This window comes from Microchirus variegatus (assembly GCF_963457635.1).
Source record: "Microchirus variegatus genome assembly, chromosome: 9".
Lineage (NCBI taxonomy): Eukaryota > Metazoa > Chordata > Actinopteri > Pleuronectiformes > Soleidae > Microchirus > Microchirus variegatus.
The window spans coordinates 29,803,271-29,817,338 of record NC_139810.1 but is presented as its reverse complement, the minus strand read 5'-3'; the positions used below and the strand labels follow the sequence as shown (position 1 = coordinate 29,817,338).

The window sequence follows — 14,068 nt, the reverse complement described above, 5'->3', positions numbered from 1 at the left end:
AACTTTCCATGGTGTCCTCTGGCCTCTGCTCAGTGTCATCTGGGACAGAGTCCAGCTCCTCCTGCGATGTAAGTGTTTAGTTCAAAACATGGATGGATGAATCTGAGGTAGCAACAGGCCGGTGCCATATTTCTCTCCAGTTACAGATTCTGAGATTCTTCCCCGATGTTGTAATGAAACATAATATTTGGGTTTGACTTGACAGCCGTTCAAATGTTGGACTTATGCGGCAAGAGCAGTCGGATAAAGTCACTATCACTCCGATCACAGATCTCGGGCTATGTGAGGGATCTCGTACTGATGGTGCAGATAAAAAAGGAAAACCCACCCTGTTCTAAAGAATTCAGCCTCAGTGGAAACTGGGGAAATCGAAGGCACCGTGTTTGTCCAGTGTGAAAATGCCAGCGATTATAGACGACCACACGCTTCTTCCTGTGAGAGATGCAGGATTAGAGAGCGGCTAAAGAGTCCAAACTGTGCAGGACCGGCCCATGTCTTTGAGAATATGAGAATGTCACAGCACAGAATCAACAATTATAAAACAAGACCGACAGAGGGGCCTTGCTTTCGCCCGGCAGGTGACAAGCCTGCAGCACATGACTCAACCTTGTTTGCAGGATGTCTGATGTGAACAGTTACATAAGAGTCACGTCTCAGTAAGACCAGCAGTGACACAGTAAGTCTTTTCCTGTGTCCCAAATGCACCAGAATCTTAAGATTGCTTCGTGAAAACATAACCTAATCAGCTTATCTTATTTTATGAAAGAGATTTTTTTAAGTTTATATTAAAGGGGACATATTATACCTTATTTCTCCAAGTGAACCTAGTCCCCTTTTGTCCTAATGAACATGTCTGTGACATGATTTGGTCAAAATACCATAAGGATGAAGCACCACAGCAGTTCAATCACCCTGCTAAAACGCCCTCTTTAGTAGTATCTCTTTAGGCCCACCTTAAATAAAAAGTAAAACGAAATTTAAAGGTGCATTATGTAATAAATCATAAAATCCTCCTAATATGTCACAGAGACTCAGGAATAATGTTCATATAACAAACTGAACTCACCAACAACAACAGTACAGACAAAATATTCATATTAAATGAAAATCCTTTGCAGACTGCAAATCATGTTTATGTTTTGAAATCATGTTTTTGACATGTGGCGCCACCTACCGCCGTCTACCAATCATTGCAGTCAGTAGAGTCTCAGCTGCCGAGCAACCACGGGTTGCCAGTTATGTCATAAAACCAAACCTAAAAGACCTCTGTATTTTGAATTTGAATGTAGTAACTGTTTTTGTCCACATTCTTACATATGGCACCTTTAAGGGACAGGAAATGACATCAGCCACAGAGGCTACTGGGAGCTAAAAGCAGTTAGCATTTGGAAAAGTGATCATTTGCAGGCTCTAGCAGTCACATTGTCGTCATAATATAACATGTATCCACCGGACAGATAAATCCTCTGAGGCTGGAAATTTGTGTAGAACTCTGTGCTGCACTGTGGAGCCAAGAATAGAACTTCAGTGGTTGTTAATTGAAGTTTTTCATGTAAAAAAATGATGAACATTCTTGTTTATCAATCTGAATATCAGGAGCAGTTTTATCTCACTGGCTGATTTTCTCTCTTCACAGCTTTAGACACAGTCAGGTCTGAGCATTTGGTCGAGTTTGTCTTCACTATACACAGCAAGAGCATCTTGTGCATCACAGAAGAGACGACAGTCCCTGGAAAGATCCTCCACGGGTCCAGCATGGATGTTAAACTGTTCATGTACGTACTCTGTCCCAAGAACTCGTATCTTATCCTCACACACAATGACAGCAGCGCAGAGCCAATAATAGCCGTGACTAAAATAGATCGTCATCACATGAAATCAAGAATACCACTTAGATAAGACAGAGTGGTGGCAGGATGCCCTCAGCACAGGGATTATCATGCTGCTCACTTTGAACTCACTCCTGCTTTATATACTTTATACCCGGAAACATTTCCATATCAACAATGATGTTGTAGATCAATTTGATTTGATCAAAATAATTTAAAAAAAAATGATTCCATGTCAAAAAGCTCTCTATAGGAAGAAGCAGAGTGAAAGATGAAGTCAGTGAGCTTATTGTTGCTCCTGTCAAATAAAAAATGGATTGTGCTGCCTACTAGTGGTCATGCAATGGCATGATCAAATTGTTTTCTTCTGGAAAGAGAGGATCATTCTAAAATGATTTATTTTTTCAATGGGTTTCGATGCAACTACTCACTCACTCTCTTCTCTATTATTTCTTTATTTGCAGTATTGCAGATTTCGTTTCTCCAGAATATTGCGTGCATTATTTTTGAATTCCATCAAACTGATTACAATTATTTAATTAATATACGTGTCAACTTTCATCGCTTTGATTTTGTGAATAATATCAAACCCTTCACATTCTCAGTGTAACACAGAAATTACAATTTGGTTCCACGGGACAAATCTGAAGTACAGCACAACAACCTAAACCGCTGACCAAAGCAACACAAGGATTGCGTAGTGTGATCGTCACCCTTTTCCATACAAATGTGCCATTATGTATTTAATAAGAAGGGTTAAGGTTACAAGACAATTTAGTGAAACGTAACCAAATACACCTGCTTAATGTCTTTATGAGCCAACTATGCTGGAGAATTTTCATTTTCTCTTGCTTTCCAGGGGCAAATATTGCCCTGTGCTCACAGCTCATGTGTTTATGTACGCTGGCTGTGAAAGTTTTCCCCATTGGGACGACACAAGACAAACTTAATCCTTGGTCACTTGACTCCACAACGCGGTGTCTTACCCACGATTATCGCCCTTCGCTTAGGACCTCGTAAATGTATTTTGGACAACTGTCCATTCCTATTTGCAGTGTTACAGACAAACTCCTCCCATTGTCAAGAAAGTGCACGTTTACAAGATGATTCACTACATCAACCCAACAAACAACCTTTAATAACAGACAAATACAAAACAGGTAAAAAAGGTGAACAAGTAACACATCCATCCATCCATTATCTACAGCTTTATCCTCCACCAGAGGGTCACGGGGATGCTGTGCCTACAGCATCAGCTGACATTGGGCGATAGGCGGGTTACATGCTGGACAGTTCGCCAGTCCATTTGTTTAAAAAAAAAAAAAAAAAGGCATGCAAATTAAAAACATCCTAAGAACATTTTTTTATTATTATTTTAAAAGAACTACTGTGATAAGGAACAAACTAATTAAACTTCTGCATCCAGTCACGGCCATGGGAGAGTGTTTGGGGCTCTAAAACCAAGGTTGTCTGTTGGCCTCGTCTCCTGTCTGCAGAGAAAACGAGAAAGAAAAAAAAAGATTTAAACGGAGCAAAGAAACTGCACAAGTGAGTGTTGAGAAGTGAAACAGAGTCATGGAATCAATTACTTGTGCTCTGGGGTTTCTCCCCACACAAATGCAGCCGCATTATCGTCCACCTCTGCACAAGGAAAAACACAGTTAGTTTAACAGGCAGTTTAAAGAATATCCGTGTTCGTCTGGACAAATGCACAGGTATAACGCAAACAATTACTTTGAATATTTTACACATGACGTTTAAGCTAAAGGTTTTTCTATTTAAAAAGTGTTCCGTCTTCTGCTCATGACATTTAAAGCCACAGTTCAGCGGTTTCACCTTCCAGGATAAATACAGTATTCACATTATTGCTGCAATATGCGTATATGAGTTTTGTCATATGTGAATGGGAAATTCTGAAGAATGTCTGGACCCAATTGTGTGACCAGTGTCACGTCTAAAAACAACCATTTGTTCAATACCAACAGCTGTTAATCACACCTATATCCCAGTCCTCCGACATGTCCGGGTTTACCCAGGTGCTGACGGGAACGTGCCATTTAATTCCTCCATCTGCACCTATAAAAAAAAGAAGCAGAAATCAAATGAGTAACTGTATAAAACACACACAAAAAAACCTGACTGAATAAGTAGTACATGGGCAAATAAGTGAGAAATCGCACCATCCTCGGGGTGAACAATGACTCTGTCCTCGCAGGTCTCTGTGTGGTGCGCAAGCTCATGTTTGGGCACCAGGTGGCGAGCGTTGAAAGGGCAGGTTTTCAGTTGTCGAGCCAGTTCTGGATGATTCTGAAATGAAGTGGAGGAAATACTTTCACGATAGTGTAGATAGAATCTGACTTCCTCTGTGCATCAAGCACTTTAAATAAAGCTTCCATCATATTTACATTCTCATATTGTACCACTGCTGTGTCAAATCAAAACACATTCACCAGTCATTTAAAGGCTGTCTTTCTGTAGCTGTGGTTCCCTTCCTGCCATACTTCTCATACTACACTGTCTTTGCTCCTGTTCACAGTAATATAAACATCTTTGGTTAGGAGGACATTGTCATTTGACATTTAAATATGTAATGTAACTACTTGGCCATAACCAACATTGTTTACAGCGAGACAGATGATTCACTCACCTTTTTGCACTTGATGAGGTGGTACGGAAAGCGACAAGACCTGATGTGATGGTTCTTGTCGTATGGACACTGTATAAGCCTCTCCGGGTCGTGGTTTCCTTTATGGTCTTTAAAAAAACAGAAGCAGGAGCAAATTACACCCTATTATTAACATTTCCTCAAAGAAAGCTTGTGAAAATGTGCAGGGGCGCAGCTTGTGAACAGGCAAGGCAGGCAACTGCTTGGGGCCCCGAGCTGATAGGGGGCCCCCCCAATACTCGGAGCCCGAGGGCTGTTTTTACTGAAATGTGCAGTGACCAGCCACTTCCCAGTGACCCTTAAACAACAATGGGCGATATGCAATGAGATGTCAGTAGTAAACCTCCCTAAAGAGGCCCCACCTCACTTTAACCTGTGTGAAGTTATCGTTCTGCAAGTTAGAAAATGAAGAGGATTATTTACAGTGTAATGCATATCTTTATTACTCAGTTTATATATGTTTTTTTTCAGTTATTTACAGAATTGTATTGTTCTATATAGTTATATTGTTTTATAATGTGGGTTCTTTACAGTGTAATGTATTTTTTTAACTAAGTTTATATATTTAAAAAAAAAAAAAAGAAGCTATTTACAGTATTTTATTGTTCTTTACATTTATATTTTCACATACTTTTTAATTACAAGGTTTTTCCATGTTATTTCATTCATTTTGAAAAAAAAAATATATATTTTGAACTCATACATTTTTCATTGGTGTCAGATTATTTATAACATAATGGTGATGAACACTGGTTGGAAGGAAGGGCCCCCTGGGAATGTTTGCTTAGGGCCCCTACAGACTCTAGAATCGCCTCTGAAAATGTGACCAGTGTGTTAGTGTTACCGTGTTCTTCAGCCAGCTCTGTTCTCCCCAGAGAAACAATCCCGCAGGCGCCAATGGAGCTTCCATAACTATGAGCCGCCATCTTTTCACCTGCATTTTCAATCACGTGTAATCAAAGTTAGAATCAAAGTGTTTCAAAGACAAACAACTGCTGAACCAAGAACCCGTTACTCAAGTTTAAAGGCAGCTATATGTTATATTTGAAGTTGCTACGCTTTGTTAAAAGTGAAATATACATTTTTTGATTTTTGATTTTTTTTAAACACACACACACACACACGCGATTGACCAGACCCCGCTCGTGGTCCGGTCAATCGTGTCGTTAGCCAAAACTTGGCAATAACTTATTGCCAATAAGTATGTACATGTACAACAAATACAACAACTTTATCTCGAAAACTAAACCGAGGTGACGTCTATAAAAGACACAACATTTAACATACCTGAAGTTTCGCAGTTGGTCGTTTTTTAAAAGTAACGTTTCTTTACCCGTTTGTTGAACGACGGTGGTCGGATCAGTTATGCTGTGACACCGCCCCGCGGGTCCTTTAAGTTTGTTGTAAACACGTGACTTCCTGTCATCATCAGCCGCATGGGGTTGCATCATCCATTGTTTGGATTAAGAACTACGCGAAATAACGTGAACGTTGACAACAAAATGAAGGAATATTCAACTGCGACACTTTATATTTGTTAAGAATTCAGGGCCTGTATTACTAATTATCATTATTATCAATTTCATAATTAAAAATCTGGCGATTATCTTCTCGATAAACCGAGTATTCCTTTGGTCCATATCAGAAAATATTGATTTGTGCTAACCAAACCTTGAACTGGTCACAAACAGTTTTAATGACTTTTTTTTTTGTCAAATGGAGCAAAGAAACCAGAACATATTCACATTTAAGAAGTTGCAAAATCAGAAACCTGTTGTAACTGAGTGCTGCTCTAAATCAGGAGAAAATTAAATATCAACATTCACCTTTTTCTAGTGTTGTTGTTCTTCTTCTATGGCGTTTAACAGCAGCTTGCATCCATGATGTTGCATTACTGCCATCTGCTGGAAAACTCTGAAACTACCCAGTCCACAATATAATATACAGCAGGGGTCTCAAACTCAATGCTATGCTATCTATTGAGGTCGTGGGTCATGTTTTCATTATCACATGATATTAAGTGGGGGGCCGCATGTAATCGATTGGGGGGACTGCATGTGGCCCCCGGGCTGCCAGTTTGAGACCCCTGATGTACAGCAACTGTTTCTTCTCATCTATCAATCCCATGTTCAACAACTGAGATTGGGAGAATATGAAATCAAATTTCAAGGTGTATTGTTTAGTTTTGTTTCGTAAGAAAATCCTAGAGACCTAATTTAAGTTGAAAAAGAAGATAATAGGGATAGGACCGATCGGATTAGCATGCGCTTCATCCTACTTCCTACTTTTGGTTTGTTGTATTGTTATTTTTGCGTGGGGCGTGGCTTGTGAACAGGCAAGGCAGGCAACTGCTTGGGGCCCCGAGCTGATAGGGGGCCCCCAAAATTCTGAGCCTGAGGGCTGTTTTTACTGAAATGCATCAGTGACCAGCTGCATCCCCGTTCCCCTTAAACAACAATGGGCGATTTGCAATGAGATCTCAGTAGAAACCTCCCTAAAGAGGCCCCACCTCACTTTAACCTGTGTGAAGTTATCGTTCTGCAAGTTGGAAAATGAAGAGGATTATTTACAGTGTAATGCATATCTTTATTACTCAGTTTATATATGTTTTTTTTCAGTTATTTACAGATTTGTATTGTTCTATATACTTATATTGTTTTATAATGTGGGTTCTTTACAGTGTAATGTATTTTTTTTACTAAGTTTATATATATATATATATATATATATATATATATATATATATATATATATATATATAAAAAGCTATTTACAGTTTTTTATTGTTCTTTACAATTATATATTTCACAGACTTTTTAATTACAAGGTTTTTCCATGTTATTTCATTCATTTTGGAAAAAAAATAAAAAATTGAACATTTTTCGTTGGTGTCAGATTATTTATATCATAATGGTGATGAACACTGGTTGGAAGGAAGGGCCCCCTGGGAATGTTTGCTTAGGGCCCCTACAGACTCTAGAATCGCCTCTGGGTTTTTGTATGACGTTCGAACTATTAATTCATAGCTGTCTATTACGTCATTACGGTACGGTTTCTCCTTTGTTGTGTCCACCATATGAGGGTCATTACGGTAAGTCGGCGGGGCTTCAGACCAACATGGCGCTGTCCTGTTCTAGCCTGTGTAGCCGCCTCTCTTTGGTCCGACTGTTTGTTCTGAGGACAAACAGGACAACAACAACAACTGGACTGTATTCTTCGTACGTGTCCTGTCAGTCCAGGTAATGTCTTAACTCTTTAAAGGTTCACCTTCCGCGAGGTGTCACTCACTTTTATTCACGTACTACCTGACACCGCGCTAAGCTAGCTGCCTGTCAAGATAGTGGCGTGTTTAGCAAGAAATATCTAGAACGTGTGTGACGAACGGTTTTAATGTAATCACTAGTCAGGATATTTACTATCGATATATGTAACTGTATTATTGTCAGTCTAAACCACAGTGTCAGATATCTGCAGGTCACTTTTTAATAGTGTCACAGATAAGATTTGTCATTTACTGGTCGTCACTTTTGTCATTCCCCCAAACTGAGTTGCAGATACGTCATTATCACGTCACACTTCAAGCAAAGAAACCAAGAAAATGTTCACATTTAAGAAGCTAAAACAATCACAAATCTTGTTTTAATCATGAAAAAAAGCTTCAAACCGATTATCGATTATCAAAATAGTTGGCGATTCATTTAGTAATCGATTAATCGTAATGATGACGTTGTGCAGGAGATATCTGATACTGGAATCAACTGAATTGTAGATATCTATAATGACAAACCCCACACACGAATGGCAAAAGTGCTCATTCTGACGTAAACATGATAATGTGTGTGTCTGTGTGTTTGTATACATTCAAATAATTGTATTTGTATCGTGCCAAACCAAGGCAGAAACCTTTACAATATTATAGAGAGAAGAGAAAACTAATAATTCACACGATGAGCAAACACAAGGCATCAGTGGAGAGAGAAGAAACTGTGCGGCCATCTTTACATTCATTATATTGAATGCTCAGACTGTAAACCTCTGACCTTTGCATGCTCTACCTTGACTCACGTCATAAATCTGCCCATTAATGTTGCCAAGGAACCATGACCATGGGTGATGATATTTCAAAGGGTTTTAAGGTCAACTTTATTTAGATCTGTGGAGGACACCGTTACACTCTTACACCTTTCAATGTACAGCTTGTCGGGAATTGTTATTATTAGCAGAATGATATTTAACTGACACAGTGCACTAACAGGTCAGAGAAACCCTGAGAACATAACCCTCAATCCACATTGAAACAAACCTGGTCTCCCTCACAAGGTTTACATTTGTTTTTTTGTTGTTGTTTTTTTAACCCATATCAGTTCTTTTTCAATATCTATTAACGTAGTAATGTATTCCTTGTGCCATAATCTACATTCCCAGAAAAATCCTGACAATGCTGACAAAAACATAGCGTCCTTGGCAAAGGTAGTTCATTCCTGATGTGTGTCTTCTTCTTATGATGATCTAAGCCCATGGTTCTCAAACTGTGGTGCGCACACAAGCTTCCTCTGGTGCAAATACTCTTCTACTGTATATACCAGGGTATGTGATCGGAGTGAAGCTGAGGAATTCTGACCGGGGTGTGTGTGTGTGTGTGATCTTATTGGGAATAAATCTGCCTCCTGTGAAAAGTCGATAGCTGTCTTTGCTCGGGTTATTTACACCACTGTATTTTAACTTTGGTTCACAGGCCGTACTTGGTATAAAAAGGTTGGATAACCACTGATAAGCTGATCACCTTACCGTTTTTTTTTTTTTACATGTCCAGGTTGCCTCTGTGTAGACTCTACTCCTCGACCAAAGCCAGGCGAGGAATTGTTCGATATGTCGCCTCCAGGCTCCAGTGGGCAAACAGCAAATATGAAGTATTCCTCAAAAGGAGATTTCCCCGTTTTTATCAGATCTACCATACATTTGTGGAAGGTGAACTGAGATGATTATTTGCAATATACCCAAACAAAATGTCTATATTGTGCCTTTTTAATATGACTGTCAAACTGTCTTTGTTTAATCTGATTGCATGTTTTTTTCTGACAAATTAAAAGTGAGCCAATTTCAGTCAATATTCTCTCGTATCATAAACATTGTTGTTACAATTGAATCATTCCAGGATTCAGGTTATTGTTCCGAGATGCCAAAGAAGTGAACAGGATAAGAATGAAGATGTTCTCTCATGGAGTGCCGGTCCAGGATTTACCCTACAGAGAGATGGAGAAACTCAGACAGGTGCTTATCTTTACCTGACAATCTAACACACTGTGCTGGAGTTATTTCCCTCCAACTATCATGTTTATTTGTTTTCCAAATGCAAAAATGCCATACGTCAATATTCTGCTTTGCTTTATCGCAATATTTTTCTCAATATCCTTGTTTTGCACTGAAGATTGAATGAAAAATTACATTTGTGCAAAACAGTATGTTAAAAACAGACTTAAAATGACACAAAGGGAAGCTTTATTTTCTCTTGAGCTGAACATAAAAATAGACATCGGATGCAAGTTGATCTGCAGGTTAAATTTTTTGATATTTGTTCCCCAGTTTCGCAGGGACATGATGAAAGCCGTCCCACTGGTGTTGATATCAATCCCTCCCTTTGCCAACTACCTGGTTTTTGTCTTGATGTGAGTTGCTTTTTTAAAATGTATTTCTGTTTATTATAACACAATAGTAGCCTTTTCAAACTGTATATGCTAGTACGGTGTTTTGAATGATGCTTCCTGTCTTGCTCTTGCTGATATCACCCCTTTGTGTCTCTCTGCCAGGTACTTTTTCCCCCGCCAGGTCCTGGTACCTCACTTCTGGACGCCCAGTCAGCAGTTGGAGTTTCGGGCAGTGTACAATTCCCTCAGGGCCCAGCATCACTGGCCAGTGCTCAAAGAGCTGGAGCACACGAGCCACCGAGTCAAAGACAGTCGGCTACAGAGTGGCCTCAAAGACCTCTGCAATAAAGTGAGTGAATGTACCAGGAGGGACAGACACACAGCTGTACATTCTTTAATCTACTGTTTTTAAATCAGTCACTTCACTTTATTTAAGTCCATTTCAACGTCAAAGTGAATTAAATAGATAATTAAAATACACACACAACCACAGAGACATATTTTATGCCATATATTATGTATAAACATCCTGAACAGAAGACTGAAGAAAATGGTTTACTCCTTACAGTCACAGTAATTCTGTCACATGTTGTCGGCTTAATATTTTCTTCTTTCAAAAGTTTGGGGTCACCTGTACAATTTCTTTGTTTTTTCCATTAAAAGTCAGACTTTTATTCATCAAAAGAGTTGCAAAATGAATAGAAAATATAGTCAAGACATTGACAAAATTAGAAATTATGATTGAGTGTATTTCTGTACATTCATATATTATATATTATATTATATTAAAAAAAAGAGCTTCTCCTTCAAAAATGAGGACATTTCTAAGTGACCCCAAACTTTTGAATGGTAGTTTATATCCTGTATAAAGAGCGGAGAGATGTTTTTAAAAAGAACATGGATTTGTACTTGGTTGACTTTCAATTACACACTAATAGACGGACAGACATGATTTAATACAATTTATTTTGTATAGCACCAACTTCAGAAAATCAAGAAATCACACAATAATCAAGCATTCAGCAAGAGGAGGAGGGGGGGGGGGTAACAGGAAGAACCTGTCAGAGCTGTACTCAGGGTGGTCAGCCATCTGTCTACTTCAGTTTGGGAAAGAGGAAAAAACATGAGGGAGTGACGAGGAACAGTCGTGTCACTGTTGTGTCTGATCCTCGTCTGACGTGTTGTTACAGTTATTAAGTAAATGTTCATGTGCAGATTTAAAGGTCAGTCGATCCATTAACTGTTACGTGGTTAGTAGTCAGTCTCTGAACTGACTCTTTATCTGCGGTTACGTACGAGTATTCATCATTTTGAGGTAATTCTATTTTAAGCGAGTGATTTCTGCTACGTTACATTTGTGCTCACGTGAAGCTGAGAACACAGTGGTTTAAATATAACAGGTCTTTGTTTCTATTTAAAACGTACACACTGCGGCTTTAAGAGACAACCTTTCATTGTCAGGTGCAAAGTGGAGTGAACCCGACAGTGTCTGAAATCCTGGCTGTCCGAGGCCTGTTTTCTGGACCTCCTCTGGGCTTAAAGCGGCTGAACGTGGATCACATGGTCGGTGAAATCACTCGGCTCCTCTTTTACATCCTGCACAAACTGCTCCGGTGTGTGTTGAACCTGAACACCTCTCGTCTGTGTCTTCCTTGTCAATCAGAGGCACATCAGCCCCCTGCTCTTCCTGTCACCGCGCTTCCCGGGTTCCCTGATGGGCCGGCGGCTGAACAACCACGCCCTGGAGCTGCTGCAGCTGGACCGCGCCCTCAGCAGGCTGGGCCCTCACCAGCTCAGCGACGCCGAGCTCAGACAGGTTGGTCTTTCGCTCTGCGTCTGCGTTAACACATGGTTGATATGATGAACTTGTGTTTATTCCTCTGTTAACGGAACATTTCAGAACACATTATTTTTAACTCCCTGTAGGCTTGTTATTTGCGAGGGCTCAATTCTGATCATCTGAGTGTGAACCAGTGTCTGGAGTGGTTATCGCGGTGGCTCCAGCTGTCCTCTTCCTTAAAAGGTATTTTTCAGTTTCAGAGCAGAGATATTACATGGCATGATAATACATAATGAAATGAAATATTATTTTGTCATTTAACAATGGCTTTGGGAGACATACACAACCGTTCAGAAGTTTGGGGTCACTTAGAAATGTCCTTATTTTTGAAGGAAAAACACTTTTTTCCAATGAATATAACATTCAATGATCAGAATCAGAAATACACTATGATTATTCTAGCTGCAAACGTCTGTTTTTTAATGTAATATGTACATAGGTGTATAGAGGCCCATTTCCAGTGTTCTAATGGTACATTGTGTTTGCTAATCATGTTAAAAGGCTATTGATGATTAGAAAACCCTTGTGTAATGATGTTAGCACAGCTGAAAACAGCAAAGTTTGAAGGGCAAAATTATTACTTTGAATAAAAATCATTATTTCTAATCTTGTCAATGTCAATGACTATATTTTCTATTCATTTTGCAACTCTTGATGAATAAAAGTGTGACTTTTAAAGGAAAACTCAACAAAAATTGTATAGGTGACCCCAAACTTTTCAACGGTAGTGTAACAGTCTGATCATTTTTCTTTCTGACAGTCAGTCCTAATTGTGTTTGACCAGATGAGAGACAGGATATTGATTAAGTTGAGAAAATACTTTTCATCATTGAAACATGATGAGTTTGAATTTCTTCATAACAGTGTTGATGCTGCAGAGTAAACTCTACCACAAAATATTTCGCTAACTTTTAGTTTTAATAAATGAGAAAGAATTTTCCTGACAGCTTCATTCAAGCAGTCTCAAGCAATGTTTTATCAAAGCTTGTTAGAGCTACAGACGTGCTCAAAAAGGACTATTACTCTCACTAATGTTGCTTTTGTTCTTGTATTTTTCTGCAGACTCTGAGTTGTCGCTGCTTTTACACAGCATTGTATTTCTCTCAGCCAACTACCCCCATGGTGTCACCAGCAGGCCCCACTGACAGGAAGCCGGTAGCAATCTGCTTTTTTGTTTTGTTTTCTGCTGACATTTTCATTTGTGTATCGAGTAATTTTTGGGTTTGAAAACCTCATCCTCAAAAAATATATCTACTCTGAGCTCTGAACATCTTTGCACATCTGAAATGATAAATACAATTTAATAAGCACATTACACATAACTTAAATGAGATATGGGATCATATTTTATGAGAACAATCTGTAATTTGGCCTAAATATTTTTTCTGTTTTGTGTTGAACTGATTGTGATATATTGTTTTTTTTTTCTCATTGCCGTTGTCACTTAAATGTGCAGCCTTATCATCTGTTTACCTCTGAGCTAACATCAGATATTGCTATATCAAAGTTCACCAAAGCTTTTTAGTCTTTTGTAGTCAATACCTTTGCGAGAGCGAAGATACAATTGTTGCCACACATTCCATTCATAACAATCCATTTAAAAGACCTTACACACGAGCGCGTTCACAAAAGACCTGCACTGGATTTGCTCATACCTCACTTTGTGCTCGGCTCAGTTAAGTGCTGGTCGTTGATGAAATTAAAGATTACCCAGACAAGTCTTGAATTAAGGAACTAATTGTGTTTTAAAGTGGTCAAAATGAGCAGATCATATTTAGCGTCCGACTATCATCCTCTTAAGCCTTCGTGTGTGATGCAACAGGTTGTAAAAACTGTCTAAAAAAGCTTTGATGGCACTTTATTGTTTACTTGATGTTTTCTTGACATTCACTTATATGCTGGTAAATCCACACTGGACTGGAGCGCACTCCATTCAAGCATTTTGTCTACCTGACAGTACAAAGAGGAACTGCACATCCCTCGTGCTGCTTGTGTGGTCTTGTAAAGTGTGCAATGGGAAGTGTCATTTGCTTCATGTTCCTTTTGCAAGGACCGGCTCATCTGCAATGTTCAGTCAAAAGTTATCGTG

The 14,068-nt window shown here is 39.1% G+C and overlaps 1 protein-coding gene across 1 annotated transcript; it reads left to right on the top strand.

Moving 5' to 3' along the window:
• Nucleotides 1-7,611: 7,611 nt before the first annotated feature.
• On the top strand, nt 7,612-14,011 carry letmd1 (LETM1 domain containing 1; the record flags this gene model as incomplete). The annotated part of the gene is made up of 9 exons (XM_083894694.1): nt 7,612-7,733; nt 9,308-9,462; nt 9,650-9,765; nt 10,078-10,160; nt 10,302-10,488; nt 11,601-11,702; nt 11,803-11,955; nt 12,066-12,162; nt 13,042-14,011. 9 exons carry the CDS (start codon nt 7,612-7,614, stop codon nt 13,122-13,124), a joined length of 1,098 nt encoding a protein of 365 aa, XP_083750820.1. The 3' UTR covers nt 13,125-14,011.
• Nucleotides 14,012-14,068: the final 57 nt, after the last annotated feature.